Source organism: Dryobates pubescens, unplaced genomic scaffold (assembly GCF_014839835.1).
Source record: "Dryobates pubescens isolate bDryPub1 unplaced genomic scaffold, bDryPub1.pri scaffold_137_arrow_ctg1, whole genome shotgun sequence".
Taxonomy (NCBI): domain Eukaryota; kingdom Metazoa; phylum Chordata; class Aves; order Piciformes; family Picidae; genus Dryobates; species Dryobates pubescens.
This window is the reverse complement of record NW_026530728.1, coordinates 1-26,513: the sequence shown is the minus strand read 5'-3', so window position 1 is coordinate 26,513 and position 26,513 is coordinate 1. Positions and strand designations below refer to the sequence as shown.

The following is a 26,513-nucleotide window of genomic DNA, read 5'->3' as shown; positions in this document are numbered from 1 at the left end:
GGGCCCCCCAGGTCCCCTTTGGGGCCCCCCAGGTCCTCCCTAGGTCCTTTCCCTCTCCCCACCCCGGGCAGCTTCCCTGCCGCCTCCTCCCCTCTCCCCCCACCCCGGGGGGGGCCACCTGGCCCTCCCCAACCTCGGGGTGTGTGTGTCCCCCCCCCGGGGCAGGTGGTCACCTACCTGGCCAGCTGTGGCCTGCAGAGCTGCCCAATGCTGCTGGCCAAGGGCTACCCAGACCTGGGCTGGAACCCCTGCGGGGGGGAGCGCTACCTCGACTTCCTGCGCTTCGCCGTCTTCGTCAACGGTGCCTGCCCCCTCCCCCCGACCCTCTCCCCACACTGAGGCTCCCTCTCCCCTCCCTGAGGCCCCTCTCCCCACCCCGAGGCCCCTCTCCCCTCCCTGTCTCCTCCCTGACACTCCTTTCCCCTCCCTCTCCCCTCCTTGTCCGCTCCCCTGACACTCCTTCTCCCCCTCCCTTCTCCCCCTCCCTTCTCCCCCTCCCTTCTCCCCCTCCCTTCTCTCCCTCCCTTCTCTCCCTCCCTTCTCCCCCTCCCTCCTTCCCCCTCCCTCCTTCCCCCTCCCTCCTTCCCCCTCCCTTCTCCCCCTCCCTTCTCCCCCTCCCTTCTCCCCCTCCCTTCTCCCCCTCCCTTCTCCCCCTCCCTTCTCCCCCTCCCTTCTCCCCCTCCCTCCTTCCCCCTCCCTTCTCCCCCTCCCTTCTCCCCCTCCCTTCTCCCCCTCCCTTCTCCCCCTCCCTTCTCCCCCTCCCTCCTTCCCCCTCCCTCCTTCCCCCTCCCTCTTCCCCCTCCCGGGCTCCCTGGGGGTCCCTCCTCCCCCTCCCGGGCTCCCTGGGGGTCCCTCCTCCCCCTCCCGGGCTCCCTGGGGGTCCCTCCTCCCCCTCCCGGGCTCCCTGGCGGTCCCTCCTTCCCCTCCCGGGCTCCCTGGGGGTCCCTCCTTCCCCTCCCGGGCTCCCTGGGGGTCCCTCCTTCCCCTCCCGGGCTCCCTGGGGGTCCCTCCTTCCCCTCCCGGGCTCCCTGGCGGTCCCTCCTTCCCCTCCTGGGCTCCCTGGGGGTCCCTCCTCCCCCTCCCGGGCTCCCTGGCGGTCTCTCCTCCCCCTCCCGGGCTCCCTGGCGGTCTCTCCTCCCCCTCCCGGGCTCCCTGGCGGTCCCTCCTCCCCCTCCCGGGCTCCCTGGGGGTCCCTCCTCCCCCTCCCGGGCTCCCTGGGGGTCTCTCCTCCCCCTCCCGGGCTCCCTGGCGGTCCCTCCTTCCCCCTCCTGGGCTCCCTGCTGGTCTCCCCCCGCCGTGCCGGTGCCCCTGCTGAGCTGGCCCCGGTGCTGTGCCCAGGGGAGAGCGTGGAGGAGAACGCCAACGTGGTGGTGCGGCTGCTGATCCGGCGGCCGGAGTGCTTCGGGCCTGCCCTGCGGGGGGAGGGGGGCAGTGGGCTGCTGGCAGCCATCCAGGAGGCCCTCAGCATCGCCCAGGACCCCGCCCGCGACGGCCCCACCCTGCGCAGGGACCCCCGCCGCAGGGACCTGTGAGTAGGGGGGCTGGGGAGAGGGGGGTGGGGTGGTGTCCCCTTGGTGTCCCCACGGTATCCCTTTAGTGTCCCCCTGGTATCCCCTTGGTATCCCCCTGGTGTCCCCTTTAGTGTCCCCCTGGTGTCCCCCTGGTGTCCCCCTGGTGTCCCCCTAGGGTCCCCACGGTGTCCCCACGGTGTCCCCATGGTGTCCCCATGGTGTCCCTTTAGTGTCCCCAAGGTATCCTTCTAGTATCCCCTTGGTGTCCCCACAGTGTCCCCTTGGTGTCCCCCTAGTGTCCTCATGTTATCCCCTTGGTATCCCCCTGGTGTCCCCTTTAGTGTCCCCCTGGTGTCCCCCTAGGGTCCCCCTGGTGTCCCCATGGTGTCCCCATGGTATCCCTTTAGTATCCTCAAGGTATCCTTATAGTATCCCCTTGGTGTCCCCCTAGTGTCCTCATGTTATCCCCTTGGTATCCCCTTGGTTTCTCCATGGTATCCTCACAGTGTCCCCTTGGTGTCCCCATGGTATCCCCATAGTATCCCTTTAGTGTCCCCTTGGTATCTCCATAGTATCCCCTTGGTGTCCCCTTGGTGTCCCCTTGGTGTCCCCATAGTATCCCTTTAGTGTCCCCTTGGTATTCCCCCATAGTATCCCCATGGTGTCCCCATAGTATCCCTTTAGTGTCCCCTTGGTATCTCCATAGTATCCCCTTGGTGTCCCCTTGGTATCCCCTTGGTGTCCCCATAGTATCCCTTTAGTGTCCCCTTGGTATTCCCCCATAGTATCCCCATGGTGTCCCCATAGTATCCCTTTAGTGTCCCCTTGGTTTCTCCATGGTATCCTCACAGTGTCCCCTTGGTGTCCCCATGGTATCCCCATAGTATCCCTTTAGTGTCCCCTTGGTATCTCCATAGTATCCCCTTGGTGTCCCCTTGGTATCCCCTTGGTGTCCCCATAGTATCCCTTTAGTGTCCCCTTGGTATTCCCCCTGGCGTCCCCATGGTGTCCCCATAGTATCCCCATGGTATCCCCTTGGTGTCTCTATGGTATCCTCATGGTATCCCCACAGTGTCCCCTTCGTGTCCTCATGGTGTCCCCATAGTATCCCCTTGGTGCCCTCATGGTGCCCTCATGATGCCCCCCACGCTGATTCCCTCTCTGCCCTCTCTCCCCTGCCCTCTCCCCTGCCCCCCGCCGGCAGCTTCGGCCCGGAGGAGCCCCCCGAGGAGGGCAGAGTGCACCTGGGCAACGCCATCATCTCCTTCTACGCTGCCCTCATCGACCTGCTGGGGCGCTGTGCCCCCGAGATGCACGTGAGTGCCAGCCTGGCACCCCCAGGGGCAGCCCAGAGGGGCTGGGGAGGGCACCACGGGGGCTGCAGGCGGTGGCGGTGCCACCTCTGGTGCCCTCCTGCCCTAGGGATGCTGATGAGGGCTGGGCTGGCACCAGCAGGGAGGGCACCACTGGGGGTGGAGGCGGTGGTGGTGCCACCTCTGGTGCCCTCCTGCCCTAGGGATGCTGATAAGGGCTGGGCTGGCACCAGCAGGGAGGGCACCACTGGGGCTGCAAGCAGTGGTGGTGCCACCTCTGGTGCCCTCCTGCCTTAGGGATACTGATAAGGGCTGGGCTGGCACCAGCAGGGAGGGCACCACTGGGGGTGGAGGTGGTGGTGGTGCCACCTCTGGTGCCCTCCTGCCCTAGGGATGCTGATGAGGGCTGGGCTGGCACCAGCAGGGGAGGGGCAGCAGGGCTGGGGAGGGCACCCCTGGTGGCAGAGGTGGGCCTGGAGCAGGCCCCACCTCGAGGTGCCACCTCTGGTGCCCCCTCCCCAGCTGATCCAGGCGGGCAAAGGCGAAGCCCTGCGGATCAGAGCCATCCTCCGCTCCCTGGTGCCCCTGGACGACCTGGTTGGCATCATCAGCCTCCCCCTCCAGATCCCAACCCTGGGCAAAGGTGGGCACCTGGGCAGGCTGGCAGGGGGGAGGGTGGTAGGGAGGTGGTGGTGGCATGGAGGGCACCAAGCCTGAGGGGCCTGGAGGGCAATCCTGGTGGGCACCTGGGAAGGGCTGGGGTGGGGCTGGGGTTGGCATGGAGGGCACTAAGCTTGAGGGGCCTGGAGGGCATCCTGGTGGGCACCTGGGAAGGGCTGGGGTGGGGCTGGGGTTGGCATGGAGGGCACTAAGCTCGAGGGGCCTGGAGGGCATCCTGGTGGGCACCTGGGAAGGGCTGGGGTGGGGCTGGGGTTGGCATGGAGGGCACTAAGCTCGAGGGGCCTGGAGGGCATCCTGGTGGGCACCTGGGAAGGGCTGGGGTGGGGCTGGGGTTGGGGGTTGGCATGGAGGGCACCAAGCTTGAGGGGCCTGGAGGGGTTGGGGATGGAGGAGAAGGTCCTGGAGGGGCTGGGGCTGGAGGAGAGCAGGGGGGCAGGGCAGGCAGTGGCGGGCAGGGAGGACCCCCTGGGTGCCCTGTGCCCGCAGATGGCAGCGTGGTGGAGCCGCGGATGGCTGCCAGCTTCGTGCCCGAGCACAAGGCCCCCATGGTCCTCTTCCTGGACCGGGTCTACGGCGTGGAGAGCCAGGAGTTCCTCCTCCACGTGCTGGAGGTCGGCTTCCTGCCCGACATGAGGGCTGCTGCCTCCCTGGACACGGTGAGCAAGGGGCCCGGGGGGCGCCGGGGGCTGCCCACAGCCTGGAGGTTGGGATGGGGACCACCAGAAGCAGCTCGTCCTCCCCCTCCTCCTCCTCCTCCTCACCCCTCACCACAACCTCCTGCCCAGCCACCTTCAGCACCACGGAGAGAGCTCTGGTCTCTATCTCCCTCCTTCTCTCCTTCTCTCCTTCTCTCCTTCTCTCCTTCTCTCCTTCTCTCCTTCTCTCCTTCTCTCCTTCTCTCCTTCTCTCCTTCTCTCCTTCTCTCCTTCTCTCCTTCTCTCCTTCTCTCCTTCTCCTCCCTCTCTCCCCCCAGGCCACCTTCAGCACCACGGAGAGAGCTCTGGCCTCTATCTCCCTCCTTCTCTCCTTCTCTCCTTCTCTCCTTCTCTCCTTCTCTCCTTCTCTCCTTCTCTCCTTCTCTCCTTCTCTCCTTCTCTCCTTCTCTCCTTCTCTCCTTCTCTCCTTCTCTCCTTCTCCTCCCTCTCTCCCCCCAGGCCACCTTCAGCACCACGGAGAGAGCCCTGGCCCTCAACCTTTCTCCTCCTCCTCCTCCATCTCCTTCTCCTTGCCCCTCTCCATGATCTCCTGCCCAACCTTTCTCCTCCTCGTCCCCCAGGCCACCTTCAGCACCACGGAGAGGGCTCTGGCCCTCAACCTTTCTTCTTCCCCTCCCCCTCCTCCTCCCCCTCCTCCTCCCCCTCCTCCTCCCCCTCCTCCTCCCCCTCCTCCTCCCCCTCCTCCTCCCCCTCCTCCTCCCCCTCCTCCTCCCCCCCCAGGCCACCTTCAGTACCATGGAGAGGGCTCTGGCCCTCAACCTTTCTCCTCCTTCTCCTCCTCCTCGCCCCTCACCACGACCTCCTACCCAACTTTCCTCCTCCTCCTCCTCCTCATCCTCCTGCTCCCTCTGCCCCCCCAGGCCACCTTCAGCACCACGGAGATGGCGCTGGCGCTGAACCGCTACCTGTGCCAGGCGGTGCTGCCGCTGATCACCAAGTGCGCTCCGCTCTTCGCCGGCAGCCAGCACAGGGCCATCATGGTGGACTCCATGCTGCACACCATCTACAGGCTCTCCAGGGGCAGGTCCCTCACCAAGGCCCAGAGGGACGTCATCGAGGAGTGCCTCATGGCCCTCTGCCGGTGGGTGGCAGCCCCTCCCCACCCCGCTGCCCCCCTCAGTGCCCTCCTCCGTGCCTTGCCCCCTTAATGGCCCTGGGTGTGCCTTGGTACCTCCTTAATGCCCCCTTGGTACCCCTTAATGCCCCCTGGTTCCCCTTTCATACCCTTTAATACTCCTTGGTACTCCTTCAATACCTCCTTAATGCCCCCTTGGTGCTCCTTTAATACCTCTTAATGCCCCCTAGTGCCCCCTTAATACCTCTTAATGCCCCTTTGGTGCCCCTTTAATACCCCTTAATGCCCCCTTGGTACCCCTTTAATACCTCTTAATGACCCCTAATGCCTCCTTTATACCTCCTAATGCCCCTTGGTACCCCTTGCTGCCACTTAATACCTCTTAATGCCCCCTAATACCTCCCTTGGTACCCCTTTAATACATCTTCATACTCCTTGGTACCCCTTAATACACCCTGATGCCCCTCGGAACCCCTTTAATACCTCTTAATGCCCCCTTGGTACCTCCTTAATGCCCCTTGGTGCCCTTTAATACCTCTTAATGCCCCCTAGTGCCCCCTTAATACCTCTTAATGCCCCTTTGGTGCCCCTTTAATACCCCTTAATGCCCCCTTGGTACCCCTTTAATACCTCTTAATGACCCCTAATGCCTCCTTTATACCTCCTAATGCCCCTTGGTACCCCTTGCTGCCACTTAATACCTCTTAATGCCCCCTAATACCTCCCTTGGTACCCCTTTAATACATCTTCATACTCCTTGGTACCCCTTAATACACCCTGATGCCCCTCGGAACCCCTTTAATACCTCTTAATGCCCCCTTGGTACCTCCTTAATGCCCCTTGGTGCCCTTTAATACCTCTTAATGCCCCCCTTGGTACCCCTTTAATACCTCTTAATCCCCCTTGGTACCCCTTTAATACCTTTTAATCCCCCTTGGTACCCCTTTAATGCCCTTTAATCCCCCCTTGAGACCCCCCAGACCCTCTCCTCATGCCCCCAGACCCCCCCTGGGCAGCCCTTAGCTCCCCCTTAAGGCCCCGGTTGGTTCATGGCTGGCTTCATTGGTGAAGGAGCTAATGAAGGAGCTAATTAACCAGTTAATTAATCATCTCCCCTCCCCCCTCCCCTCCCTCCCCCCAGCTACATTCGCCCCTCCATGCTGCAGCACCTCCTGCGCCGCCTGGTCTTCGACGTCCCCATCCTGAACGAGTTCGCCAAGATGCCTCTCAAGGTCAGTGCCCCGGGGGAGGGCCACCAGGGGGCGCCCCTGGCCCTGGCCCAGCCCCCTCCCATTGGCTGAGGCCCACCCCCACCCCCCCCCTGCAGCTGCTGACCAATCACTACGAGCGCTGCTGGAAGTACTACTGCCTGCCCAGCGGCTGGCCCAACCACGGCGTCAGCTCCGAGGAGGAGCTGCACCTCAGCAGGAAGCTCTTCTGGGGCATCTTCGAGTCCCTGGCCCACAAGGTGGGCAGCTGGGGGCAGGGGGGAAGGGGCTGGGAGGGGAGATGGTGGAGGGGGAGATGGTGGAGGGGGAGATGGTGGAGGGGGAGATGGTGGAGGGGGAGATGGTGGAGGGGGAGATGGAGGAGAAGGTGGGAAGGAGGTGGAGATGGAGATGGAGATGGTGGAGAAGGTGGGAAGGAGGTGGAGGTAGTGGAGAAGGTGGGAAGGAGGTGGAGATGGAGATGGAGGTGGAGATGGAGATGGAGGTGGTGGAGAAGGTGGGAAGGAGGTGGAGGTAGTGGAGAAGGTGGGAAGGAGGTGGAGATGGAGATGGTTGGAAGGAGATGGAGATGGAGATGGAGGAGGTGGAGATGGAGGAGAAGGTGGGAAGGAGGTGGAGATGGAGATGGAGGTGGAGATGGAGATGGTGGAGATGGAAGTGGAGAAGGTGGGAAGGAGGTGGAGATGAAGATGGTGGGGAAGGTGGGAAGGAGGTGGAGATGAAGATGGTGGGGAAGGTGGGAAGGAGGTGGAGATGGAGGTGGAGGTGAAGATGGTGGGAAGGAGGTGGAGATGGTGGAGAAGGTGGGAAGGAGGTGGAGATGGAGATGGTGGAGGTGGAGATGGTTGGAAGGAGGTGGAGATGGTGGAAGTGGTGGAGGAGATGGTGGAGAAGGTGGGAAGGAGGTGGTGGAGGAGGAGATGGAGATAGCAGCGGCGGTGTGAAGAAGCCGACAGAGGACGCAGCTGGGGAGAGCCGGTGGGGAGGGGGGAAGGGACGGTGCCGCCGAAGCCGCGGGCGGGCAGCGCGGGGCCGGGGCCGGGGCCGGGGCCGGGGCCGGGGCCGGGCGGGGAGGAGCCGGCGCCGAGCCGCCTGCTGCCCCGCGGCGCAGCGCTTCGAGGCGGAGCTGTACCGGCTGGCCATGCCCTGCCTCTGCGCCATCGCCGGCGCCCTGCCCCCCGACTACGTCGACGCCAGCTTCTCCTCCAAGACCGAGAAGAAAGCCTCGGTCGACGCCGAGGGCAACTTCGACCCCAAGCCCGTGGAGACCCTCAAGTAAAGCCCCCGCCCCCGGCCCGCCCCCCGGAGCCTCCCCCGGCCCGCCCCCCGGAGCTTCCCCCTCCCTCCCCCAGCCCCCCGGGATGGCTCCGCCCCGGGATTCCCCCTCCCGAGCTGCTTCTTGCCTCCTCTATCCCACCTGGGTCCTCCCTGGGCTTCCCCCTCCTTCCTTCCCCCTCCCTGGGCTTCCCCTCCTGAGCTTCCTTCCCCCTCCCTGGGCTTCCCTCCTGAGCTTCCTTCCCCCTCCCTGGGCTTCCCCTCCTGAGCTTCATCCTTCCTCCCTGGGCTTCCCCTCCTGAGCTTCCTCCTCCCTTCCTGGGCTTCCCCTCCTGAGCTTCCTCCTCCCTCCCTGGGCTTCCCCTCCTGAGCTTCCTCCTCCCTCCCTGGGCTTCCCCTCCTGAGCTTCCTCCTCCCTCCCTGGGCTTCCCCTCCTGAGCTTCCTTCCCCCTCCCTGGGCTTCCCCTCCTGAGCTTCCTCCTCCCTCCCTGGGCTTCCCCTCCTGAGCTTCATCCTTCCTCCTCCTCCCTCCCTGGGCTTCCTTCCCCCTCCCTGGGCTTCCCCTCCTGAGCTTCCCCCTTCCTCCTCCCCCGTCCTGAGCTTCCTCCTCCCTCCCTGGGCTTTCTCTCCTGAGCTTCCTCCTTCCCCTCTGGATCCTCCCTGGGCTTCCCCTCCTGCACTTCCTCTTTCCTCCTCCCCCCTCCTCAGCTTCCTCCTCCCTCCCTGGGCTTCCCCTCCTGAGCTTCCCCCTTCCTCCTCCCCCCTCCTCAGCTTCCTCATCCCTCCCTGGGCTTCCCCTCCTGAGCTTCCTCCTTCCTCCTCCCCCCTCCTCAGCTTCCTCATCCCTCCCTGGGCTTCCCCTCCTGAGCTTCCTCCTCCTCCTTCCCCTCTGGATCCTCCCTGGGCTTCCCCCCCTGAACTTGCTCCTTCCTCCTCCCCCCTCCTGAGTTTCCTGCTTCCTCCTTCCCCCTCCTGAGCTTCCTCCTTCCCCCTCCTGAGCTTCCTCCTTCCCCCTCCTGAGCTTCCTCCTTCCCCCTCCTGAGCTTCCTCCTTCCCCCTCCTGAGCTTCCTCCTCCCCCCCTCCTGAGTTTCCTCCTTCCTGTTCCCCCTGGAACCTCCCTGGGCTTCCTCCTCCCCCCTCCTGAGCTTCCTCCTCCTCCTCCTCAGCGTCATCATCCCTGAGAAGCTGGATGGCTTCATCAACAAGTATGCAGAGTACACCCACGAGAAGTGGGCATTCGACAAGGTGGGTGGCACCAGGCCCCTCCCCTGGGCATCCCCAGCCTGGCACCCACCCCCCCCCGGGCACCACCACCCCCCTGCCCTGGGCACCACCACCCCCCTGCCCTGGGCACCACCACCCCCCCTGGGCACCACCAGCCCCTGGCTAACAGCCCCTGGGCACCACTCATGCTCCTCAACCCTCCCTGATGTCCACCTTGGCCCCCGCTGATGTCCACCTCAGCCCCCCCTGATGTCCACCTCAGCCCCACTGAGGTCCTCCCCAGCCCCGCTGAGGTCCTCTTCACCCCCCTGAGGTCCTCCTCACCCCACTCAGATCCTCCCCAGCCCCCCCTGATGTCCTCCTCACCCCCCTGAGCTCCTCCTCACCCCCCTGAGCTCCTCCTCACCCCACTCAGATCCTCCCCAACCCCCCCTGAGGTCCTCCTCACCCCCCTGAGGTCTTCCCCAACCCCACTCAGATCCTCCCCAACCCCCCCTGAGGTCCTCCTCACCCCCCTGAGGTCTTCCCCAACCCCACTCAGATCCTCCCCAACCCCCCCTGAGGTCCTCCTCACCCCACTCAGATCCTCCCCAGCACCCCCCCGAGGCCCCCCAGGCCCTGAGCTGCTCTCCCCCTGCCTCCCTGGGCAGATCCAGAACAATTGGACCTTCGGGGAGGCTGTGGATGAAGAGGCCAAGACCCATCCCATGCTGAGGCCCTACAAGACCTTCTCTGAGAAGGTACAGTGGGGGGCACCGAGCTGGGACCCCCCCAGCCCCAGCCCCAGCCCCAGCTGGGCACTTCCAGCCCTGCCTAGAGCCACCCCCAAGCCCAGCCCTGGCCTGCAACCTCCTTGAGGTCCTCCTGAGGCTCCCTGAGCTCCTCCTCAACCCCACTGAGATCCCTCAGCCCCTGGAGCTCCCTCAGGCTCCCTGAGCTCCCTCTCAGCCCCTGGAGCTCCCTGAGGCTCCCTGAGCTCCCTCTCAGCTCCTGGAGCTCCCTCAGCCTCCCTGAGCTCCTCCTCAACCCCACTGAGATCCCTCAGCCCCTGGAGCTCCCTGAGGCTCCCTGAGCTCTCCCTCAGCCCCTGGAGCTCCCTCAGGCTCTCTGAGCTCCTACTGAACCCCACTGAGATCCCTCAGGCTCCCTGAGCTCCTCCTTAACCCCTGGAGCTCCCTCAGCTTCCCTGAGCTCCTACTGAACCCCACTGAGATCCCTCAGCCCCTGGAGCTCCCTCAGGCTCCCTGAGCTCCCCCTCAGCCCCTGGAGCTCCCTGAGGCTCCCTGAGCTCCCCCTCAGCCCCTGGAGCTCCCTGAGTCTCCCTGAGCTCCTACTGAACCCCACTGAGATCCCTCAGCCCCTGGAGCTCCCCCTCAGCCCCTGGAGCTCCTCCTCAGCCCCTGGAGCTCCCTCAGCTTCCCTGAGCTCCTACTGAACCCCACTGAGATCCCTCAGACCCTGGAGCTCCCCCTCAGCCCCTGGAGCTCCCTCAGGCTCCCTGAGCTCCCCCTCAGCCCCTGGAGCTCCCTGAGGCTCCCTGAGCTCCCCCTCAGCCCCTGGAGCTCCCCCTCAGCCCCTGGAGCTCCCTCAGCTTCCCTGAGCTCCTACTGAACCCCACTGAGATCCCTCAGACCCTGGAGCTCCCCCTCAGCCCCTGGAGCTCCCTCAGGCTCCCTGAGCTCCCCCTCAGCCCCTGGAGCTCCCTCAGGCTCCCTGAGCTCCCCCTCAGCCCCTGGAGCTCCCCCTCAGCCCCTGGAGCTCCCTCAGGCTCCCTGAGCTCTCCCTCAGCCCCTGGAGCTCCCTGAGCTCCTCCTGAGCCCCCCCTGGCCGCCCCCTGCCCAGGACAAGGAGATCTACCGGTGGCCAATCAAGGAGTCCCTGAAGGCGATGCTGGCCTGGGAGTGGATGGTGGAGAAGGCTCGGGAGGGGGAGGAGGAGAAGGTGGAGAAGAGGAAGGCTCGCAAGATCTCCCAGTCTGCCCAGGTAAGGACCTCCCAGGGGGTCCTGGGGAGATGCCAGGAGGTTGCCACCCCCCACCCCCTTCCACGAGCTTCCTCCTCCTCCTCTTCCTCCTCCTCCTCCTCCTTTCTGTCCTCTCCAGGCCACCTACGACCCGAGCCAGGGCTACAGCCCCCAGCCCGTGGACCTCTCGGGGGTGACTCTGTCCAGGGAGCTTCAGGTGAGGCCTCTCTGCCCTGTGGCCCTCTCCCCACGGCCCTGGAGCCCCCCTCCCTGAGCTGCCACCTCCTGGGGTCCCCCTCCAGGCCATGGCAGAGCAGCTGGCAGAGAACTACCACAACACCTGGGGGCGCAAGAAGAAGCTGGAGCTGGAGGCCAAGGGTGAGGAGCTCCAGGGGGCCACCACCACCATCCCTCCCCTTCCTTCCCCTTCCCTCCCCCCAGTGCCCACCACCACCTCCTGGGCCTGGCCTTGGCCTCTCTGGGTGCTCCTCTGCCACCACACCACCCATGGGTGGCCCTTCTGCTTCTCCCTTCCCTCATGGGTGCTCCCCCTTGGGTTCTCCTCTCCTTCTCTCCCTTTGGGTTCTCCTCTCCCTTTGGGTTCTCCTCTCCTCCTTCTCTCCCTTTGGTTCTTCTCCCCCTTGGGTTGTCCTCTCCCTTTGCTTCTCCTCTCCTCCTTCTCCCCCTTGGGTTCTCCTCTCCCTTTGGCTTCTCCTCTCCTCCTCCTCTCCCTTTGGCTTCTCCTCTCCTCCTCCTCTCCCTTTGGCTTCTCCTCTCCTCCTCCTCTCCCCTTGGCTTCTCCTCTCCTCCTCCTCTCCCCTTGGCTTCTCCTCTCCTCCTCCTCTCCCCTTGGCTTCTCCTCTCCCCTTGGCTTCTCCTCTCCCTTTGCTCCTCCTCTCCCCTTGGGTTCTCCTCCTCCTCTCCCCTTGGGTTCTCCTCTCCTCTTCCTCTCTGGGTTCTCCTCCCCCTTGGGCTCTCCTCTCCTCCTCCTCCTCCCTTGGGTTCTCCTCCTCTCACCTTCTCCTCTCCCTTTGCTCCTCCTCTCCCTCGGCTCCTCCTCTCCCCCCTCCCCACCACCCCTGGGTGCTGGTTGGTGGCTCCCAGGGGGGGGCTCCCACCCCCTGCTGGTCCCCTACGACACCCTGACGGCCAAGGAGAAGGCCAGGGACAGGGAGAAGGCTCAGGAGCTCCTCAAGTTCCTGCAGCTCAACGGCTATGCAGTCACCAGGTGGGGGAGGGGGCAGCCTGGCACGGCTGGGGGCAGCCTGGCACGGCTGGGGGCACCCTGGCACAGCTGGGGGCACCCTGGATGGGCTTGGGTTGGGGGCTTCTAGGAGGGGTTTGAGTTGGGGGCACCCTGGCACAGCTGGGGGCACCCTGGATGGGGCTGGGGTGGAGGCATCTGGGGTGGGTTAAGGGCACCCTGGAGGGGTTTGGGCTGGGGGCAGCCTGGCACAGCTGGGGGCACCCTGGAGGGGGTTGGGTTGGGGGCATCTGGGAGGGGTTTGAGCTGGGGGCACCCTGGAGGGGGTTGGGTTGGGGGCATCTGGGAGGAGGTTGGGTTGGGGGCATCTGGGAGGGGGTTGGGCTGGGGGCACCCTGGAGGGGTTTGGGCTGGGGGCATCTGGGAGGAGGTTGGGTTGGGGGCATCTGGGAGGGGGTTGGGCTGGGGGCACCCTGGAGGGGTTTGGGCTGGGGGCTTCTGGGAGGGGTTTGGGCCGCAGGGGAGGCTGTGGGCGCCGGCTGGGGGTCTGGGGGCGGTGCTGGGGGCCGGTGCTGAGCCCGGGGGGGGCCGCAGGGGGCTGAAGGACATGGAGCTGGACACCTCCTCCATCGAGAAGCGCTTCGCCTACGGCTTCCTGCAGCAGCTGCTCAAGTGGATGGACATCAGCCAGGAGTTCATCGCCCACCTGGGTGCCTCCTGCTGCCCCACACCCCCTCCTGAGCCCCCTGGCAGCCCCCTGAGAGCCACCCTGAGAGCCCTGAGCCCCCTGAGATCCACCCTGAGAGCCACCCTGAGAGCCCTGAGCCCCCTGAGAGCCACCCTGAGAGCCACCCTGAGAGCCCTGAGCCCCCTGAGAGCCGCCCTGAGAGCCCTGAGCCCCCTGAGAGCCACCCTGAGAGCCCTGAGAGCCACCCTGAGCCCCCTGAGATCCACCCTGAGAGCCCTGAGCCCCCTGAGAGCCCCCTGAGAGCCCTGAGCCCCCTGAGAGCCACCCTGAGAGCCACCCTGAGAGCCCTGAGATCCACCCTGAGAGCCACCCTGAGAGCCCTGAGCCCCCTGGGAGCCACCCTGAGAGCCCTGAGCCCCCTGAGAGCCACCCTGAGAGCCCTGAGCCCCCTGAGAGCCACCCTGAGAGCCCTGAGCCCCCTGAGATCCACCCTGAGAGCCCTGAACCCCCTGAGAGCCACCCTGAGAGCCCTGAACCCCCTGAGAGCCACCCTGAGAGCCCTGAACCCCCTGAGAGCCACCCTGAGAGCCCTGAACCCCCTGAGAGCCACCCTGAGAGCCCTGAGCCCCCTGAGAGCCACCCTGAGAGCCACCGTGAGAGCCGCCTTGAACCCCCTGAGAGCCACCCTGAGAGCCACCCTGAGAGCCCTGAGCCCCCTGGGAGCCCCCTGAGAGCCCTGAGCCCCCTGAGAGCCACCCTGAGAGCCCTGAGCCCCCTGAGATCCACCCTGAGAGCCGCCCTGAGCCCCCTGAGAGCCACCCTGAGAGCCCTGAGCCCCCTGGGAGCCACCCTGAGAGCCACCCTGAGAGCCCTGAGCCCCCTGAGAGCCGCCCTGAGAGCCACCCTGAGAGCCCTGAGCCCCCTGAGAGCCACCCTGAGCCCCCTGAGAGCCACCCTGAGCCCCCTGAGAGCCACCCTGAGCCCCCTGAGATCCACCCTGAGAGCCCTGAGCCCCCTGAGAGCCACCCTGAGAGCCCTGAGCCCCCTGAGAGCCACCCTGAGAGCCCTGAGCCCCCTGGGAGCCACCCTGAGAGCCCTGAGCCCCCTGAGAGCCCTGAGCCCCCTGAGAGCCACCCTGAGAGCCCTGAGAGCCACCCTGAGAGCCCTGAGCCCCCTGAGAGCCCTGAGCCCCCTGAGAGCCACCCTGAGAGCCCTGAACCCCCTGAGATCCACCCTGAGATCCACCCTGAGAGCCACCCTGAGAGCCCTGAGCCCCCTGGGAGCCCCCTGAGAGCCCTGAGCCCCCTGAGATCCACCCTGAGAGCCCTGAGCCCCCTGAGAGCCCTGAGCCCCCTGAGAGCCACCCTGAGAGCCCTGAGCCCCCTGAGAGCCACCCTGAGAGCCCTGAGCCCCCTGAGAGCCCTGAGCCCCCTGAGATCCACCCTGAGAGCCCTGAGCCACCCTGAGCCCCCTGAGATCCACCCTGAGAGCCCTGAGCCCCCTGAGAGCCACCCTGAGAGCCCTGAGCCCCCTGGGAGCCCCCTGAGAGCCCTGAGCCCCCTGAGAGCCACCCTGAGAGCCCTGAGCCCCCTGAGATCCACCCTGAGAGCCGCCCTGAGCCCCCTGAGAGCCACCCTGAGAGCCCTGAGCCCCCTGGGAGCCCCCTGAGAGCCCTGAGAGCCCTGAGAGCCACCCTGAGAGCCACCCTGAGAGCCACCCTGAGAGCCCTGAGCCCCCTGAGAGCCACCCTGAGAGCCCTGAGCCCCCTGAGAGCCACCCTGAGAGCCACCCTGAGAGCCCTGAGCCCCTGAGAGCCGCCCTGAGAGCCACCCTGAGAGCCCTGAGAGCCACCCTGAGAGCCCTGAGAGCCATCCTGAGAGCCCTGAGCCCCCTGGGAGCCCCCTGAGAGCCCTGAGCCCCCTGAGAGCCACCCTGAGAGCCCTGAGCCCCCTGAGAGCCACCCTGAGAGCCACCCTGAGAGCCCTGAGCCCCCTGAGAGCCACCCTGAGAGCCCTGAGCCCCCTGAGAGCCACCCTGAGATCCTGAGCCCCCTGAGATCCACCCTGAGAGCCCTGAGCCCCCTGAGAGCCACCCTGAGAGCCCTGAGCCCCCTGAGAGCCACCCTGAGAGCCCTGAGCCCCCTGAGAGCCACCCTGAGAGCCACCCTGAGAGCCCTGAGCCCCCTGAGATCCACCCTGAGAGCCACCCTGAGAGCCACCCTGAGAGCCCTGAGATCCACCCTGGGAGCCACCCTGAGAGCCCTGAGCCCCCTGAGAGCCACCCTGAGCCCCCTGAGAGCCACCCTGAGCCCCCTGAGATCCACCCTGAGAGCCCTGAGCCCCCTGGGAGCCACCCTGAGAGCCCTGAGCCCCCTGGGAGCCACCCTGAGAGCCCTGAGCCCCCTGAGAGCCCTGAGCCCCCTGAGAGCCACCCTGAGAGCCCTGAGCCCCCTGAGAGCCACCCTGAGAGCCCTGAGCCACCCTGAGAGCCACCCTGAGAGCCCTGAGCCCCCTGAGAGCCGCCCTGAGAGCCGCCCTGAGCCCCCTGAGAGCCACCCTGAGAGCCCTGAGATCCACCCTGAGAGCCACCCTGAGAGCCCTGAGCCCCCTGAGATCCACCCTGAGAGCCCTGAGCCCCTGAGAGCCACCCTGAGAGCCCTGAGCCCCCTGAGAGCCACCCTGAGAGCCACCCTGAGAGCCCTGAGCCCCCTGAGAGCCCTGAGCCCCCTGGGAGCCCCCTGAGAGCCCTGAGCCCCCTGAGAGCCCTGAGCCCCCTGAGAGCCACCCTGAGAGCCCTGAGCCCCTGAGATCCACCCTGAGAGCCCTGAGCCCCCTGAGAGCCACCCTGAGAGCCCTGAGCCCCCTGAGAGCCACCCTGAGAGCCCTGAGAGCCACCCTGAGAGCCACCCTGAGAGCCCTGAGCCCCCTGGGAGCCCCCTGAGAGCCCTGAGCCCCCTGGGAGCCCCCTGAGAGCCCTGAGCCCCCTGAGATCCACCCTGAGAGCCCTGAGCCCCCTGAGAGCCACCCTGAGAGCCACCCTGAGAGCCCTGAGCCCCCTGAGAGCCCTGAGCCCCCTGAGAGCCACCCTGAGAGCCCTGAGCCCCCTGAGAGCCGCCTTGAGCCCCTGAGAGCCACCTGAGAGCCACCCTGAGAGCCCTGAGCCCCCTGAGAGCCACCCTGAGAGCCCTGAGCCCCCTGAGAGCCGCCCTGAGAGCCCTGAGCCCCCTGAGAGCCACCCTGAGAGCCCTGAGATCCACCCTGAGAGCCACCCTGAGAGCCCTGAGCCCCCTGAGATCCACCCTGAGAGCCGCCCTGAGCCCCCTGAGAGCCACCCTGAGAGCCCTGAGCCCCCTGGGAGCCCCCTGAGAGCCACCCTGAGAGCCCTGAGCCCCCTGAGAGCCACCCTGAGCCCCCTGAGATCCACCCTGAGAGCCCTGAGCCCCCTGAGATCCACCCTGAGAGCCCTGAGCCCCCTGGGAGCCCCCTGAGAGCCCTGAGCCCCCTGAGAGCCACCCTGAGAGCCACCCTGAGAGCCCTGAGCCCCCTGAGAGCCGCCCTGAGAGCCCTGAGCCCCCTGGGAGCCACCCTGAGAGCCCTGAGCCCCCTGAGAGCCACCCTGAGAGCCCTGAGCCCCCTGAGAGCCCTGAGCCCCCTGAGAGCCACCCTGAGAGCCCTGAGCCCCCGAGAGCCACCCTGAGCCCCCTGAGAGCCCTGAGCCCCCTGAGAGCCACCCTGAGAGCCCTGAGCCCCCTGAGAGCCACCCTGAGAGCCCTGAGCCCCCTGAGAGCCACCCTGAGAGCCCTGAGCCCCCTGAGAGCCACCCTGAGAGCCACCCTGAGAGCCCTGAGCCCCCTGAGAGCCCTGAGCCCCCTGAGAGCCACCCTGAGAGCCCTGAGCCCCCTGAGATCCACCCTGAGAGCCCTGAGCCCCCTGAGATCCACCCTGAGAGCCCTGAGCCCCCTGAGAGCCACCCTGAGAGCCCTGAGCCCCCTGAGAGCCACCTTGAGAGCCCTGAGCCCCCTGAGAGCCACCCTGAGAGCCCTGAGCCCCCTGAGAGCCACCCTGAGATCCACCCTGAGAGCCACCCTGAGAGCCCTGAGCCCCCTGAGAGCCACCCTGAGAGCCCTGAGCCCCCTGAGAGCCGCCCTGAGAGCCCTGAGCCCCCTGAGATCCACCCTGAGAGCCACCCTGAGAGCCCTGAGATCCACCCTGAGAGCCCTGAGCCCCCTGAGAGCCACCCTGAGAGCCCTGAGCCCCCTGAGAGCCACCCTGAGAGCCCTGAGCCCCCTGAGAGCCGCCCTGAGAGCCACCCTGAGAGCCCTGAGCCCCCTGAGAGCCACCCTGAGCCCCCTGAGAGCCACCCTGAGCCCCCTGAGATCCACCCTGAGAGCCCTGAGCCCCCTGGGAGCCACCCTGAGAGCCACCCTGAGAGCCCTGAGCCCCCTGAGATCCACCCTGAGAGCCACCCTGAGAGCCCTGAGCCCCCTGAGAGCCACCCTGAGAGCCCTGAGCCCCCTGAGAGCTGCCCTGAGCCCCCTGAGAGCCACCCTGAGAGCCCTGAGCCCCCTGAGAGCCCTGAGATCCACCCTGAGAGCCACCCTGAGAGCCCTGAGCCCCCTGAGAGCCACCCTGAGAGCCCTGAGATCCACCCTGAGAGCCACCCTGAGAGCCCTGAGCCCCCTGAGATCCACCCTGAGAGCCCTGAGAGCCCTGAGAGCCACCCTGAGAGCCCTGAGCCACCCTGAGCCCCCTGAGAGCCCTGAGCCCCCTGAGATCCACCCTGAGAGCCACCCTGAGAGCCCTGAGCCCCCTGAGAGCCGCCCTGAGAGCCCTGAGAGCCCTGAGAGCCACCCTGAGCCCCCTGAGATCCACCCTGAGAGCCACCCTGAGAGCCCTGAGCCCCCTGAGAGCCACCCTGAGAGCCCTGAGCCCCCTGAGAGCCACCCTGAGCCCCCTGAGAGCCCTGAGAGCCACCCTGAGCCCCCTGAGCCCCCTGAGATCCACCCTGAGAGCCCTGAGCCCCCTGAGAGCCACCCTGAGAGCCCTGAGCCCCCTGAGAGCCACCCTGAGCCCCCTGAGATCCGCCCTGAGAGCCACCCTGAGAGCCCTGAGCCCCCTGAGAGCCACCCTGAGAGCCACCCTGAGAGCCCTGAGCCCCCTGGGAGCCACCCTGAGAGCCACCCTGAGAGCCCTGAGCCCCCTGAGAGCCACCCTGAGAGCCCTGAGAGCCACCCTGAGAGCCCTGAGCCCCCTGAGAGCCACCCTGAGAGCCCTGAGCCCCCTGAGAGCCGCCCTGAGACCCCCCTGAACCCCCTGAGATCCACCTCGAGATCCTCCCTCCACCCTCAGACCCCCTTGAAGCCCTTGAGATCCCCCTTGAGACCCCCTTGAAGCCCTTGAGATCCACCTTGAAGCCCCTTGAACCCCTCAAGATCCCCCCTGAGCCCCCCCTGAACCCCCTTGAGGTGCCCCTGGGCCCCCCTGCTGACCCCCCCTGCCCCCCTGCAGAGGCTGTGGTGAGCAGCGGCCGGGTGGAGAAGTCTCCCCACGAGCAGGAGATCAAATTCTTCGCCAAGGTCAGGAGTGGGGAGAGGACAACTCCCCAGGGGGCTCCCCCAGGGGCTTGGGGAGGGTCCCCCCCTGGGCTGGGGGGGGGGGGGGTCTGCAGGGGCTGGTTGGGGTCCCAAGGAGGGGAGGAAGGGGTGGGGAGCGGGGGGAGATCCCTCAAGGTCCTCAGGGGTTCCTCAGAGTTCCTCAGAGGTTCCTCAGAAGCTCCTCAGGAGTTCCCCAGAGGTTTCTCAGAGGTTGCTCAGAGGTTCCTTAGAGCTTCCTCAGAGGTTCCTCAGGGGTTCCTCAGAAGCTCCTGAGAGGATCCTCAGAGGTTGCTCAGAGCTTCCTCAGAAGCTCCTCAGGAGTTCCTCAGAGGTTGCTCAGAGCTTCCTCAGAAGCTCCTCAGGAGTTCCTCAGAGGTTGCTCAGAGCTTCCTCAGAAGCTCCTCAGGAGTTCCTCAGAGGTTCCTCTGGGGTTCCTCAGAAGCTTCTCAGGGGTTCCTCAGAAGCTCCTCAGGGGTTCCTCTGGAGTTCCTCAGAGGTTGCTCTGAGGTTCCTCAGAAGCTCCTCAGGAGTTCCTCAGAAGCTCCTCAGGAGTTCCTCTGGGGTTCCTCAGGAGTTCCTCTGGGGTTCCTCAGGAGTTCCTCAGAGGCTCCTCAGAAGCTCCTCAGGAGTTCCTCTGAGGTTCCTCAGAAGCTCCTCAGAGGTTCCTCTGGGGCTCCTCAGAAGCTCCTTAGAGGTTCCTTAGAGGTTCCTCAGAAGCTCCTCAGAGGTTCCTCTGGAGTTCCTTAGAGGTTGCTCAGAGGTTCCTCAGAAGCTCCTCAGAGGTTGCTCAGAGCTTCCTCCTGCCCCCTCCCCAGATCCTGCTGCCCCTCATCAACCAATACTTCCACAACCACTGCCTCTACTTCCTCTCCACCCCGGCCAAGGTGCTGGGCAGCGGTGGCCACGCTTCCAACAAGGAGAAGGAGATGATCACCAGGTCAGGGACCCCCCCAGCTCCTCCTCCTTGCTCCTGGGGGGACCTCCAGAACCTCAGCCGGGAGCTCCTTGCCCCTCCAGCCCCATCCCTGGAGCTCCAACCCCATCCCTGGAGCTCCAACTCCATCTCTGGAGGTCCAACTCCCTCCCTGGAGCTCCATCTCCATCCCTGAAGCTCCTACCCCCTCCTTGGAACTCCAACCCCACCCCTGGAGCTCCATCCCCATCCCTGGAGCTCCTACTCCATCCCTGCACCTCCATCCCTGCAGCTCCACACCTGGACCTCCTACTCCCTCCCTCCTTGTCCCCCTCCTTGTCCCCCTCCTTGTCCCCCTCCTTGTCCCTCTCTTTGTTCCCCCTCTCTTTGTTCCCCCTCTTTGTCCCTCTCCTTGTTCCCTCTCCTTGTCCCTCTCTTTGTCCCCCTCCTTGTCCCCCTCCTTGTCCCCCTCCTTGTCCCCCTCCTTGTCCCCCTCTTTGTCCCTCTCCTTGTTCCCTCTCCTTGTTCCCTCTCTTTGTCCCTCTCCTTGTCCCTCTCTTTGTCCCCCTCTTTGTCCCCCTCTTTGTCCCCCTCTTTGTCCCCCTCTTTGTCCCCCTCTTTGTCCCTCTCCTTGTCCCTCTCTTTGTCCCCTCTCTTTGTCCCCTCTCTTTGTCCCTCTCCTTGTTCCCTCTCCTTGTCCCCTCTCCTTGTCCCCCTCCTTGTCCCCCTCCTTGTCCCCCTCCTTGTCCCCCTCCTTGTCCCTCTCTTTGTTCCCCCTCTTTGTCCCCCTCTTTGTCCCCCTCTTTGTCCCCCTCTTTGTCCCTCTCCTTGTTCCCTCTCCTTGTCCCTCTCTTTGTCCCTCTCCTTGTCCCTCTCCTTGACCCTCTCCTTGTCCCCCTCCTTGTCCCCCTCCTTGTCCCCCTCCTTGTCCCCCTCCTTGTCCCCCTCCTTGTCCCTCTCCTTGTCCCTCTCCTTGTTCCCTCTCCTTGTCCCCCTCCTTGTCCCCCTCCTTGTCCCTCTCCTTGTCCCTCTCCTTGTCCCTCTCCTTGTCCCTCTCTTTGTCCCCCTCCTTGTCCCCCTCTTTGTCCCCCTCTTTGTCCCCCTCTTTGTCCCCTCTCCTTGTCCCCTCTCCTTGTTCCCTCTCCTTGTTCCCTCTCCTTGTTCCCTCTCCTTGTTCCCTCTCCTTGTTCCCCCTCCTTGTCCCCCCTCTCTTTGTCCCCCCTCTCTTTGTTCCCCCTCTCTTTGTTCCCCCTCTCTTTGTTCCCCCTCTCTTTGTTCCCCCTCTCTTTGTTCCCCCTCTCTTTGTTCCCCCTCTCTTTGTTCCCCCTCTTTGTCCCCCTCTTTGTCCCCCTCCTTGTCCCCCTCCTTGTCCCCCTCCTTGTCCCTCTCCTTGTTCCCTCTCTTTGTCCCTCTCCTTGTTCCCCCTCCTTGTCCCCCTCCTTGTCCCCCTCTTTGTCCCCCTCTTTGTCCCCCTCTTTGTCCCCCTCTTTGTCCCCCTCCTTGGTCCCTCTCCTTGGTCCCTCTCCTTGTTCCCCCTCCTTGTCCCTCTCCTTGTCCCTCTCCTTGTCCCCCTCCTTGACCCTCTCCTTGTCCCTCTCTCCCCCTCAGCCTCTTCTGCAAGCTGGCAGCCCTGGTCCGCCACCGCGTCTCCCTCTTCGGTAAGGGGACAGCCCACAGGGGTGGCCTTGGTGGCCTTGGTGGCCTTGGTGGCATCTGACCCTCCCCCTTGCTGTGGCCCTGTCCTCCCCCTCCCCCCCCAACTCCCCTCTCTCTCTTCCCTCCTCCAGGCACCGATGCCCCAGCAGTGGTCAACTGCCTGCACATCCTGGCTCGCTCCCTGGATGCCAGGTGGGACCCTGGGGCCCTGGGGTCACCACCCCTGGGGTCACCACCCCTGGGGTCACCAACCCTGGGGACACCACCCCTGGGGTCATCACCAACCCTGGGGACACCACCCCGGGGTCACCACCCCTGGGGTCACCACTGGGCTGAGGTCCTTGTCCCATACCTGCTGGCCATATCCCATGTCTGGTGGCCATGTCCCATACCTGGTGGCCCTGTCCCATACCTGGTAGCCCTGTCCCCTGCCTGGTGGCCCTGTCCCCTGCCTGGTGGCCCTGTCCCCTGCCTGGTAGCCCTGTCCCCTGCCTGGTAGCCCTGTCCCCATGTCCCCTGCCCCACTGTGCCCCTCAGGACCGTGATGAAGTCCGGGCCAGAGATCGTCAAGGCCGGGCTGAGGTCCTTGTCCCCTGTCCCCATGTCCCATGCCTGGTGGCCCTGTCCCCTGCCTGGTAGCCCTGTCCCCTGCCTGGTAGCCCTGTCCCCATGTCCCCTGCCCCGCTGTGCCCCTCAGGACCGTGATGAAGTCCGGGCCAGAGATCGTCAAGGCCGGGCTGAGGTCCTTCTTCGAGAGCGCCTCGGAGGACATCGAGAAGATGGTGGAGAACCTGAAGCTGGGGAAGGTGACCCAGAGCAGGACCCAGGTGAAAGGAGTGGCCCAGAACATCAACTACACCACCCTGGCCCTGCTGCCCGTCCTCACCTCCCTCTTCGAGCACCTGGCCCAGCACGGCTTCGGCGACGACGTCATCCGTGAGCGGGAGGGGAGAGGGTGGGGGAGAGGGTGGGGATAAAGTGGGGAGAGGGTGGGGGAGAGGGTGGGGGTAAGTTGGGGAGAGGGTGGGGGAGAGGGTGGGGATAAGGTGGGGAGAGGGTGGGGATAAGTTGGGGAGAGGGTGGGGAGAGGGTGGGGATAAGTTGGGGAGAGGGTGGGGGAGAGGGTGGGGATAAGTTGGGGAGAGGGTGGGGGAGAGGGTGGGGATAAGGTGGGGAGAGGGTGGGGAGAGGGTGGGGATAAGTTGGGGATAAGGTGGGGAGAGGGTGGGGATAAGTTGGGGAGAGGGTGGGGATAAGGTGGGGAGAGGGTGGGGGAGAGGGTGGGGATAAGGTGGGGAGAGGGTGGGGGAGAGGGTGGGGATAAGGTGGGGGAGAGGGTGGGGATAAGTTGGGGAGAGGGTGGGGGAGAGGGTGGGGATAAGGTGGGGAGAGGGTGGGGGAGAGGGTGGGGATAAGGTGGGGAGAGGGTGGGGGAGAGGGTGGGGATAAGGTGGGGAGAGGGTGGGGGAGAGGGTGGGGATAAGGTGGGGGAGAGGGTGGGGATAAGTTGGGGAGAGGGTGGGGATAAGGTGGGGAGAGGGTGGGGAGAGGGTGGGGATAAGGTGGGGAGAGGGTGGGGATAAGGTGGGGAGAGGGTGGGGAGAGGGTGGGGGTAAGTTGGGGAGAGGGTGGGAGAGAGGGTGGGGATAAGGTGGGGAGAGGGTGGGGATAAGTTGGGGAGAGGGTGGGGAGAGGGTGGGGATAAGTTGGGGAGAGGGTGGGGAGAGGGTGGGGAGAGGGTGGGGAGAGAATAGGGAGAGAGAGTAGGGATAAAGTGGGGAGAGGGTGGGGAGAGGATGGGGAGAAGGTGGGAGGAGGATGGGGAGAGGGTGGGGAGAGGGTGGGGAGAGGGTGGGGATAAGTTGGGGAGAGGGTGGGGGAGAGGGTGGGGATAAGGTGGGGAGAGGGTGGGGGAGAGGGTGGGGATAAGGTGGGGAGAGGGTGGGGAGAGGGTGGGGATAAGGTGGGGAGAGGGTGGGGACACTTTGGGGCCACCTTGGGGACACTTTGAGGACTCTTTGGGGACACTTTGAGGACTCTTTGGGGGCCACCTTGGGGACACTTTGAGGACTCCTTGGGGATACTTTGGAGCCACCTTGGGGATACCTTGAGGACTCCTTGGGGATACTTTGGAGCCACCTTGGGGATACTTTGAGGACTCCTTGGGGATACTTTGGGGCCACCTTGGGGATACTTTGAGGACTCCTTGGGGATACTTTGGGGCCACCTTGGGGATACTTTGAGGACTCCTTGGGGATACTTTGGGGCCACCTTGGGGATACTTTGAGGACTCCTTGGGGACACTTTGGGGCCACCTTGGGGATACTTTGAGGACTCCTTGGGGACACTTTGGAGCCACCTTGGGGATACTTTGAGGACTCCTTGGGGATACTTTGGGGCCACCTTGGGGATACTTTGGAGCCACCTTGGGGATACTTTGGAGCCACCTTGGGGATACTTTGAGGACTCCTTGGGGATACTTCGGAGCCACCTTGGGGATACTTTGAGGACTCCTTGGGGATACTTTGGGGCCACCAACCGTCCCCTTGTCGCCCCCCAGTGGACGATGTGCAGGTCTCCTGCTACCGAATCCTCTGCAGCATCTACTCCCTGGGCACCACTCGCAACCCCTACGTGGAGAGGTTGGTGGCCAGGGGGGGACAACACCGGGGGGGGGACACAAGGAGGGGAGGACACCTTGGGGCTCCAGGAGGAACCAAGAGGTTCTAGGAGGTGTTTGGGGCTCTCCAGGAGGCCTTTTGGGGTCTCCAGGAGGTCTTTTGGGGTCTCCAGGAGGTCTTTTGGGGTCTCCAGGAGGTCTTTTGGGGTCTCCAGGAGGTCTTTGGGGCTCTCCAGGAGGTCTTTTAGGGTCTCCAGGAGGTCTTTGGGGCTCTCCTTGAGGTCTTTTGGGGTCTCCAGAAGGTCTTTTAGGGTCTCCAGGAGGTCTTTGGGGCTCTCCTTGAGGTCTTTTGGGGTCTCCAGAAGGTCTTTTAGGGTCTCCAGGAGGTCTTTGGGGCTCTCCTTGAGGTCTTTTGGGGTCTCCAGGAGGTCTTTTAGGGTCTCCAGGAGGTCTTTGGGGCTCTCCTTGAGGTCTTTTGGGGTCTCCAGGAGGTCTTTTAGGGTCTCCAGGAGGTCTTTGGGGCTCTCCTTGAGGTCTTTTGGGGTCTCCAGAAGGTCTTTTAGGGTCTCCAGGAGGTCTTTTGGGCTCCCCCTGAGGTCTTTTAGGCTCTCCAGGAGGCGTTTTGGGGTGTTTCCCCGGGGTTCCGCCCCCTTCCCCTTTGCCCCGCCCCCTTCCCCTTTGCCCCGCCCCCTTCCCCATTTGCCCCGCCCCCTTCCCCTTTCCCTGCCCCCTGCCCCTCGGAGGGGCTCTCTGGTGACCCCTGGCGGCCGTGGCTGTGCCCGCAGGCAGCGGCCGGCGCTGGGGGAGTGTCTAACCCTAACCCCGCCCCCTGTCCCCCCCTCCCCCTTTCCCCGCCCCCTGCCCCTCGGGGGGGCTCTCTGGTGACCCCTGGCGGCCGTGGCTGTGCCCGCAGGCAGCGGCCGGCGCTGGGGGAGTGTCTAACCCTAACCCCGCCCCCTGTCCCCCCCCTCCCCCTTTCCCCGCCCCCTGCCCCTCGGAGGGGCTCTCTGGTGACCCCTGGTGGCCGTGGCTGTGCCCGCAGGCAGCGGCCGGCGCTGGGGGAGTGCCTGGCGCGGCTGGCGGCCGCCATGCCTGTGGCCTTCCTGGAGCCGCAGCTCAACCACTTCAACCCCTGCTCGGTCTACAGCACCAAGTCCCCCCGGGAGCGTGCCAGTGAGTCTCCCCCCCACTCTCCCCCACCCCTCCCCCCCTCCCAAAGGTGCTCACCCCACCCTGTGCCCCGCCCCAGGGCTTCCGGGGTCCTCCCTGGGCCACTGGGGGTCTCCTCGTGGGGGTCTCCTCCTCACCCCCCATCCTGTGCCCTCTATGCCCTCTCCCTGCTCTCCCTTCTCTCCCCTCTGCCCCTTTCCATGCCCTCCCTCCCCTCTCTCCCTTCTCTCTCCTCTCCTCTCTCTCCCTCCATCCTCTCTCCCTTCTCTCCTTCCATCCCCTCTCCCCCCTCTCACCTCTTCCTCCCTCCTTCCTCCTTCCTCCTCCCTCCCTTCCTCCCCTCCCTCTCCCTCCCTCCCTTCTCTCCCTCCATCTCCTCTACCCACTCCCTGCCTTCTTTCTTTTCCCTCCCTCCCTCCTTCCTCCCCTCCCTCTCTCCCTCCCTCCTCTTCCTCCATCTCCTCTACCCCTTCTCACCTCTTCCTCACTCCCTTCTCCCTCCCCCTCCCTCTCTCTCTCCCCCTCTCTTCCTCCCTCCCCTCTCTCCCTCCCTTCTCCCTCCCTTCTCCCTCCCTTCTCCCTCCCTTCTCCCTCCCTTCTCCCTCCCTTCTCCCTCCCTTCTCCCTCCCTTCTCCCTCCCTTCTCCCTCCCTCTCCCTCTCTCCCTCCCTTCTCCCTCCCTCTCCCTCTCTCCCTCCCTTCTCCCTCCCTCTCCCTTCCTCCCTCCCTCTCTCCCTCCCTTCTCCCTCCCTCTCCCTCTCTCCCTCCCTCTCTCTCTCTCCCTCCCTCTCTCCCTCCCTCTCTCTCTCCCTTCTCCCTCCCTTCTCCCTCTCTCCCTCCCTTCTCCCTCCCTCTCCCTCTCTCCCTCCCCTCTCTCCCTCCCCTCTCTCCCTCCCCTCTCTCCCTCTCACCTCTTCCTCCCTCCCCTCCCTCCTTCCCCTCTCTCCCTCCATCCCCTCTACCCTCTCTCCCTCCATCCCCTCTACCCTCTCTCACCTTTTCCTCCCTCTCTCCCTCCCCTCTCTCCCTCCCCTCTCTCCCTCCCCTCTCTCCCTCCCCTCCCTCCCTCCCCTCTCTTCCTCCCTCCCTCCCCTCTCTTCCTCCCTCCCTCCCCTCTCTTCCTCCCTCCCTCCCCTCTCTCCCTCCCTCCCCTCTCTCCCTCCCCTCTCTCCCTCCCCTCTCTCCCTCCATCCCCTCTACTGCCTCTCGCCTCTTCCTCCGTCCCCTCCCTCTCCCTCCCTTCTCTCCCTCCATCCCCTCTGCCCCCTCCATCTCTTCTCTCCCTCTTTCTCCCCTTCTCCCCTCCCTCCCTCCCCCCATCCCTCCCTCCCTCCCCCCATCCCTCCCTCCATTCCCTCTCCCCCCTCCATTCCCTCTCCCCCCTCCATTCCCTCTCCCCCCTCCATTCCCTCTCCCCCCTCCATTCCCTCTCCCCCCTCCATTCCCTCTCTCCTCTCCATTCCCTCTCCCCCCTCCATTCCCTCTCTTCCCTCCATTCCCTCTCTCCCTCTCCCCTCTCCCCTCCCGCCGCTGCCCGCAGTCCTGGGCCTGCCGGGCCGGGTGGAGGAGCTGTGCCCGGACATCCCGGAGCTGGAGGGGCTGATGGGGACCATCGGGGGGCTGGCGGAGTCGGGGGCTCGCTACACGGAGATGCCGCACGTCATCGAGGTGGCCCTGCCCATG

General features: G+C 65.5%; 2 protein-coding genes across 2 annotated transcripts; both read left to right on the top strand.

Moving 5' to 3' along the window:
• Window positions 1-165: 165 nt before the first annotated feature.
• Window positions 166-12,793, top strand: LOC128899683 (ryanodine receptor 1-like; the record flags this gene model as incomplete). The annotated part of the gene is made up of 16 exons (XM_054179354.1): window positions 166-301; window positions 1,339-1,528; window positions 2,716-2,827; window positions 3,347-3,467; window positions 3,992-4,161; window positions 5,082-5,302; window positions 6,438-6,528; window positions 6,624-6,764; window positions 7,637-7,800; window positions 8,968-9,046; window positions 9,676-9,765; window positions 10,868-11,008; window positions 11,127-11,204; window positions 11,290-11,365; window positions 12,092-12,215; window positions 12,712-12,793. Coding segments are annotated over 16 exons (2,016 nt in total), but the record flags the coding sequence as incomplete, so codon positions are not given.
• Window positions 12,794-12,798: 5 nt separating this feature from the next.
• LOC128899682 (ryanodine receptor 1-like) lies at window positions 12,799-26,498 on the top strand (the record flags this gene model as incomplete). The annotated part of the gene is made up of 9 exons (XM_054179353.1): window positions 12,799-12,901; window positions 18,228-18,454; window positions 19,288-19,409; window positions 20,994-21,043; window positions 21,173-21,233; window positions 21,739-21,977; window positions 23,602-23,683; window positions 24,704-24,834; window positions 26,371-26,498. Coding segments are annotated over exons 1-9 (1,143 nt in total), but the record flags the coding sequence as incomplete, so codon positions are not given.
• Window positions 26,499-26,513: the final 15 nt, after the last annotated feature.